The 7,670-nt window shown below is 41.6% G+C and overlaps 1 protein-coding gene and 1 pseudogene across 1 annotated transcript in view; one reads left to right on the top strand and one right to left on the bottom strand.

Annotated features, from left to right (window-relative positions):
• The window catches only part of GVQW3 (GVQW motif containing 3), a 51,773-nt gene extending 45,163 nt beyond the window's left edge, over window positions 1-6,610 (top strand). Inside the window, exon 2 of the mRNA XM_037840739.1 lies at window positions 6,441-6,610. Coding sequence (XP_037696667.1) covers window positions 6,441-6,610 — 170 coding nt within the window. The remainder of the gene's footprint in view (window positions 1-6,440) is intronic.
• LOC119538041 lies at window positions 382-922 on the bottom strand (annotated as a pseudogene).
• Window positions 6,611-7,670: the final 1,060 nt, after the last annotated feature.

The raw sequence follows: 7,670 nt of genomic DNA on the forward strand, positions 1-7,670 counted from the left end.
TATAAAAATGTAAAAGACTATTCACAAATAAAATGCATTAGCTCAAACCGGAAAAAAAGTTAACAAATGACAACAAAATTATTTAAGGTAGTGCACCCATGACAGCTCTACTTAGAGGACATGAGAATTGCTGAGGAAATAAATAGAATGTCCTTTTGAAAAGTGGCATTTTCAGAATGCCATGTCTTGCAACCTTCCTTTTTATATTATAGCAAGGTTTGAAATGAAACCTGAGGGCCTGGAGCTTATTCTGCTGCCATGGCTGAGTAAGAGAGTCCATTTCCTCCAATATTGTTGGTCCAGGTTCCTTTGTTTTGAGTCCAATGTGCAGCAGGTTTTGAAAGGTGCTCAGATAGGGATTCTAACCAATGAAGTGATCAATTACAAAATTTCTTTCCTGCTTTCAAATACAAATGGGTAAATCTGTTCCAAAGCAGTAGCAACAGCCTTTACCTTGGGCCCTGTTACTGTGAACTTCCTGTTGAAAATCTGTAATGTAACTCTTAGAGATTTTATTCTCTAGCATACTACAGGGTTCCAGTAGTATGTTCAGGTTCCTAAAGTTCAGTTTCCTAACTGGCATAAGGTCTGTTCTTTGTGAATTCCAGCAAACAGATTTCAACTGGCATGTTACACACTGCCAAAACATTAACAACTTTAAAATCTGCAAATATTACCCGAAAACCTAGTCTGCAGACTGGAGGCTAAACGTCTGGCACCAAATTTAGCTTCTTCCCTGGTTGCTCCAGTGCAAATAATTTTTCCCGAGGACCAAATTGTAGTTGTAATTCTAGGTTTTCTAGGCTTCATTAAAACTTTTCCAACCTCACGCTTATAAATGACATTTGCTCCCTCCAAAACAATCTTTCTTACGTTCAAATATAATCAAAATATCCAGTGCAACATCGCTGTCTGTATCCATTGGGGAAGTTAAAAAACTGAGCGTCCCACCACGAAGATCACTGGTGGACACAAAGGAGCAGCTGGAGGACAAGGATGATGGGGACCAGGGCATGCTCTCCAGTCCCCGTGGAACTCCCTCTGTGGCCGGCCAGTTGCTAGCAATCCCCAGACTCGAGCTCCATCTTTCTGCTTTGTTGTTCTGGGTCCCGCCAGGCAAACTCATCCTTTAAGTTTAACTTATCCTTTTAATTTTCAACAACTGTGTTTTCATTTCTGGAAATTCTATAGGGTTCTTTTCAAATCTCCCAACCCCCCCCCCCCCAATATTATTCTGTTCCTTTATTATGGCTTCTATTCCTTCTTTTCTCTATTTTAATCATTCTTATTTCAGTCTTTTTCAGATAGCTCCATTATTTAGTCTCTTCTCTCTAGTTTGCTGACTTCCATTTTGCTCATTTCCTTTCTTCATGTGGTTTGTCACTTTTTGCAGGCATCTTCATCAGTGATGACCAGATTTCATGTCAGTTTATCTCAGTGGGGTGCCTGCATGTACAGATAGAGTAAACCCAAAGTCTACAGGGATTTGTGACAGGGATTGGGGTTTCCATTTCTCATGAGTGTCATTTATTTTCCCACCCTAGGCTCTGCAGACATCAGACTTCCTTGCAACTTCTCTAATCCTGGGGTAAGGTTTTCCCAGTCTCTTTTTCATGGAAGGAACTTTATGCAGGGGTCTCAGTTCCATTTTCCTCACCTGGCTGGGACTGAAGCCCCGTCTCCTCCTCCTTAGTGTCCAGTTGAACTCTAGCCCATAGCTCTTAGGACTAGTATCGAAGTCTGAAATCCTTGTGGGCTGCTAAGGCACACCACCTGTCCACTGTTCTGGCTTTGAATTTTATTTATTTATTTATTTTTCATTTTTGACATCTAGGGATTTCTCTTTATAGTTTTCAAATTTGGAAATAAAGATGTAACATTTCTTGTATAGTTCATCCAGCATTTCCATGTGTCTATAGAAGGGGGTGGGATGGGATGGGAGACCATCAACATCAGTATACTTGGCAATGTTTCTGGAAGTTTCCAGATCAGAAACAATAGTTCTGTGAGGTAGGCATTTCTTATCTCCATTTTATAGAGGAAACTGTTATATGTGGACATACTTTATACATGTGTATTGGAATATTTTTAGCTGCAAGTAATGATAACTAACAGTGGATTAAACAAATAGGGCCTTATTTTCTGACCAAACAAGAACTCCAGAGGTGCTCCTTTGGCCTTTGCATCTTGGTTTCAAGATGGCTGCTACACCCAACCATCACCTCCAAGTTCAAGGCAGGAAGCGGTGGGGCTGGGAGGACAGTTCAGACTCAGCAGTCCTGTTTCATCAGGAAAGCAGAAGCTCTCCAATAACTACAAGCAGTTCTCTACTTAAATCTTAGTGGCCAGAACTGATCATATCTTTCCAGCTTCTGTGGTAGGAGTTAGCAAGGGAGAAATGGCTTCTGGATGGCCAATCAGCAGGGCTTACTGCATGCATACACAACACAGAATATTTATGTTAGTTACATCACACATCTGTGTGTGTTTGTGTGTCTGTGTGGATATATGTATATTCTCCATTTCTCCTAACAATCCTATGAAGTAGGATCCTCCTTTACAAATGAGTCGTAACACACAGGTGGTAAAAGGCACGTCAGGCGCAGACCCAGATCCTTCTGACCTCAGTCTGGAAGTTCTTTCCATTATCATGCCATGCCTTGCCCTCCCCCCAAACTGCCTCTCTAAGATCTTGGCCTTGGAGTCACATGGGCCTGATGAATAGACAAGGGGGAGAGAGATCCACTCTGAAATATGACACCTGTCCCTGGGCAATGCAGGGAATAATGATGAAGTCATGAGAAGAGTTTCCATAATTACACATGCTAGACTCGTACCTCCACTTTGGAATGGTCACAGTGGGAGGCTCGGCACTTGCTCTTATGATGCCACTACTGCCAGAGCTCCTGTGGGATTTCCCTTTACAGTTCACAAAAAAACCTCAATTTCATAAAATTACACCATGTTTCTTACCCCAAACCCAGCTGGAGCTCCTCATCTCATTTACCATGAGTTTCAAATGACTTTTGACTGTTGCCAAAAATAAAAAATCATTCCCCAAAGACAGAAATGTATTACAATTTAGATGCAAAATAATCTGTTGTCTGTTTTGCAGGTAATGCTCAAATAACAATTACAGAAATGTTTACAGCAGTGGCAGCCCTAGTCAAATAAATATACTCTTTCAGTTGATGTCTTAGAAGAAGACAATTCCATTTGGTTGTATGGTTTCTGCTGTATTTAAGAAAAATTACATCGGGGGGGGCACTGTGAAAAGAACACTGGGATTGGTAAAGATAAAATGGGCTAATGCTTAATGCTGATAAGTGTCTTGTGAAATGGGTAAGCTCATATATTGTTGAACTTGTGTATTGGTATAACTTTCTCACAACAATTGGGCAGTGAGCATCAAGAACCTTTAAAGGGTTTAAATCACTTGACCATTTCTAGGACTCTTTCTTAGGGAATTAGAGATGCAGACAAAGATTTATGTAGCAAGCTATTCATTGCAGCATAATTTATCAAATAGTAACAAGAAGGAAATAACCCAAATGTCCCACAATAGGGAAATTTTTAGGTAAATATAGCACACTTATCAAATGAAATAATGCAGCCATTTAAAATTATGTTTTTGAAGAATCGTCAATGATGTTTGAAGATATTCACAATTGAATAGGTGATAAAATCAGACTATAAAACCACATGCGTCATATAGTACCATTTTTATTTTCTGTATGCTAAAAAAAGACTCAAGATACACCCAAAATGTTAACAGTGGTTTTGAAATGATTTAAAATTTTCTCCATTATGCTTTCATATATATAATATAAATATGCTTTTATATAAATATGCTTATACATAATTTTTGGCAATTATAACTATAAATATTACTTTTATAGTTAGAAAAAATAAGTATAATAAAAATTCCTTTTAAAAAGGAAAGAAATGTGTTTTACTGGGAGAGAAGAGATCTGCTCCCAAGGAGCTGATGGTTTAATGGAGGAAATGAGACACATACACAAATAAATATATTACAAGGTAATAAGGCTTGTAGTGGAGGTTTTACAAAGTGTGAAGAGAAGGATTAGCTCTGCCTGGGAGAGTTGAAGACTGTTGAAAAGAGGTATCATTTGTACAGGGTCTTTAAGGATGAAGAGGAGTTCTCTAGGGCTTTGTAAATTGTTAAGCACTATGTAAGTGTAAGTTAGTCTTTGGCCTTTATTATTACTGTCAAGGCTTACACCACATAAAGCTCTCTTTCTTGTCTCTTTCCCATGCCCCCTAAAGCGCAGGATCCCTGGGACAGGAAGTAGCGGCAGTTAAACAGTCACATATCAGTGCTCCAGCAAGTGAACTGAGGTGCATCCAACTAAGGAGCAGATCCAGGACCAGGGAACATAAAATTATCCAGGAGCAGGGCCAGGAAGGTGCTGGTGGGTAAACAATTCCCCCTTATTTGCCACCCTGTGGAAAGGCCAGCTTTGCTTGGGGCCTTTATCCAGAGTTACGGGGCCATCTTTACCTGGGGGGTGGTAAAATCTGAGAACAAGCATCACACTTCAGTCTGTGATTTACATTGGCGGGAAATGGTGTGTCAGTGTCCCTACAGCCTCCAGACTGGGTGGAGTAGAAAGGAGGGGTGTAAGTTAGGGAACCAGGAAGGGTAGCAGAGATGATTTGTTGCCAAGAAAATCTTAGAAGCTCAAGGTTGCAAGGGATTTAAATTTATCCGATTTAGTCTTCCTGATCCCCTCCCCAACATTCCCATCACAGTGATATCCTTTTCTGCATTTAGAGCACAGCTGAGAGTCCACCTTGTCTATTACCTCCCTCCCCAATTCCTCTGGCCTATGTTTGAGGCATTCCTTACTGTTCAATTTTATGAAAGAAAAAAAATTCCAAGTCCCCCGGGTGCCAGCACTGTGGTTATAGTTCCTTGTCTGCAGCATGCCCACCGTGCTTTGTGTTGTTTATTTATTTATTCATGCAACAAACATATATTGAACACCGAGGATACATCAGGGAATGTTCTAGGTGTTATGATAGAGTGGAGAACAAGGTGGTCAAGATCTCAGGTTCTCGTGAATCTTTCATTCTAGTGGGGGAAACAATATATAAACGAAAGAATAAATAAGAGAAGAGCAGGTTATAAATTTCAAGAAGAAACCGTCTCTGGGGAGAGCTGGGAGAAGAATTTTCCATGCAAGAGAGCAGTTGATTCCAAGATCCTAAGGGATAAGCTTGCTTGTTCTAGGAACAGAAAGAAGGAAAGTGGCAGTATGCATGCAATACCTTTTTTACTTTTTTTTTTTTTTTTTTTTCTTTATCGGCACATGAAAATCTCATCGTTTAAGACTTAGCTCAGGCATCTCTTTGTCCGGCATATCTTTCCTGATTTCTCCAGGTTGATGTGACTGCTTTCTCCTTCCCTTCCCAGTGACCCTAAGTAAACCTCTGTTAGCACCCTAGTTACACTTTGCCATTCTTATCATCTATATCATTGTACTCCCTAGAGGTCCTCAGTTTTGTCAAGGGCAGGACTGATGACCCTTTCTGAATCCCTAATGCCTAGCACAGGGCCTGGCACAGTGACTGCAAGGAGTCAACCTCTGTTCCATGAAAACATGAACTCTCATGTAGCATCCCCTCAGAATCTCCCTGGTGATGCTTATTCAGAATTGGCAACCATTTATCAATCGGTGTTGGGCCCCGTGCTGGAGACTTTCAACCCTGCTAACTCTAATAAGCCTCAGTATCACCAAATGCAGTAGGTACTATTATTCTGTTCTGTAGTTAAAGCTCAGAGAATCCAAACAACAATTTGCGGTGGCTCAGAAAATAAGAACCAGAGCTGAGATTTGAACCCAAGTTCTCTCAATGCAAAATCCTAATTCTTGGTTTTCTATGTGATGCTACCATCATGCATTATTTCATCCTTGGACCTCTCCTCTCTTTCCTCTTGAGGGAAAATATAACCATTTTCTGAGAGAAAAGATAACCATTTCCCCAAGGGAAGGAAGGGCCCATACTTGATTCAATTCTATATCCCCTACGACACCAGGTCAGGGCTTTGTATTTATATACACTCATACAGGCACCTTAAATCTCCAAAGGGTGGGAAAGAAAGAATGAATGGGTGGATGAATGCTTCACCCAAAGGGAATCAGCTCCTGATATCAGTTCAGAGAATGGTGACAGGTTGTAGGGAGAGGTATTTCTGAAGGGGGTGGGGGGTGGGGATCCTTCCCACATACCTCTGAGAACATCTTCTCTGGGAGGGTCTGGGGAAAGCTGAGTGTGCTGTCTGCATGCTAAGGCACTCATTTCCTAGAAATCACACCTTTTGCTCAGCTTTACATCTCAGCAGGCAAGCAGGGGCACAGAGCGGGACATGCATGGCTTTCAGTGAGGAAAATGAGGTTGGGTTTCTATTCAGATAGTTATTTGTGTTTTCTGGGTCTGTACGGACCATAAATTTTCAACGAGCAGTGATGCTGTTCCTCATCTTTCATTGCTTTATGGGCCTTCAGGGAATGAAAGCATAACATCCTGCTTTCCCATAAGTTCTCTGGCCGCTACCCTGGCACCAATTAAAGACATGTCTATGTAATTAATCAAAACCAATTTGGAAGCACTTTGGCGCTACTCCTCTGATGTGCTGCCTGCTTCACATACGGTAGTTCCTCAGCTGCAGTGACGAGCCAAGCACATAGAAGCTTTTGATGAACTGGCTGTGCCGGCCCCAAGTGTTAACTATGTCACCTGACATGACTAATGAGGCTCCCAACGTGATCTGTGTGAGCAACCCTGCTGTCTGGAGGAGGCTTGGTTTCCACAGCCAGCCTGGGAAGGGACTATAACATGCAGGGTACATACTCCATTATGTCAGCCGGAGTCCTGGAGGCCTCTAGTGTTGGAACTGGGAGCCTTCCATGGGGAAGGTGATGGAAACTGTGTGCCAGGCTCTGTGCTGGGCACCAGTGTGAATGTGACTCAGTTTAAATTTCTAGCTCAGCCTCCTCATTTTATGGTCATGGAAACCAAGATCCAGCAAAAGTATGGAGCTGTAAAAGACCTGAGCTTTAGGGAAAGAAATAAATTAGAAGGCGTGGTCTCTGCCCTTGAACTTAAACCACTAGCTGAGCAGGTAAACATGCATTAGGTGAACATGGGGCCTAATGCAAGTACACCTTATCAAGCGTTAAACCATGGGTTTCCTTCCTTCATGCTGCATTTCTTTATCAAACACCTATGTGCTTGGTGTGCAAGAGGAGCCTGTGGACTTATGTCACCACCACAATCCCAAGAACATGGGATTTGGAGCCTGTGGAAGTGGGTTTGAGTTCTAGCCCTACTTTGAGTTGATGTGATCTTAAACAAATCACTTCATTTTTCTGAGCCTTTGTTTCCTCAGCTATAACAATAGGACAAGCCAAACATGGCCCATCCAGCCTATATCCTAGAGGCCTTAGGAGATTCAACAGAACTGATGGGTATGAAAGGGTAAGTGTCTCTGCACATGTTAGTTATTATTCATATTATTACTCCCTCTAAGAAGCCCTGGCTGAAATCCCTAGAATATGGATCTACAGATAGCTTTAACTCTCTTCCTCTTCCTGCCCCTTTCAAAATACTCAGGAAGGAAACAGACATAAAACCAATTGGTCATC

The sequence above is a fragment of the Choloepus didactylus genome, chromosome 6 (assembly GCF_015220235.1).
Source record: "Choloepus didactylus isolate mChoDid1 chromosome 6, mChoDid1.pri, whole genome shotgun sequence".
Lineage (NCBI taxonomy): Eukaryota > Metazoa > Chordata > Mammalia > Pilosa > Megalonychidae > Choloepus > Choloepus didactylus.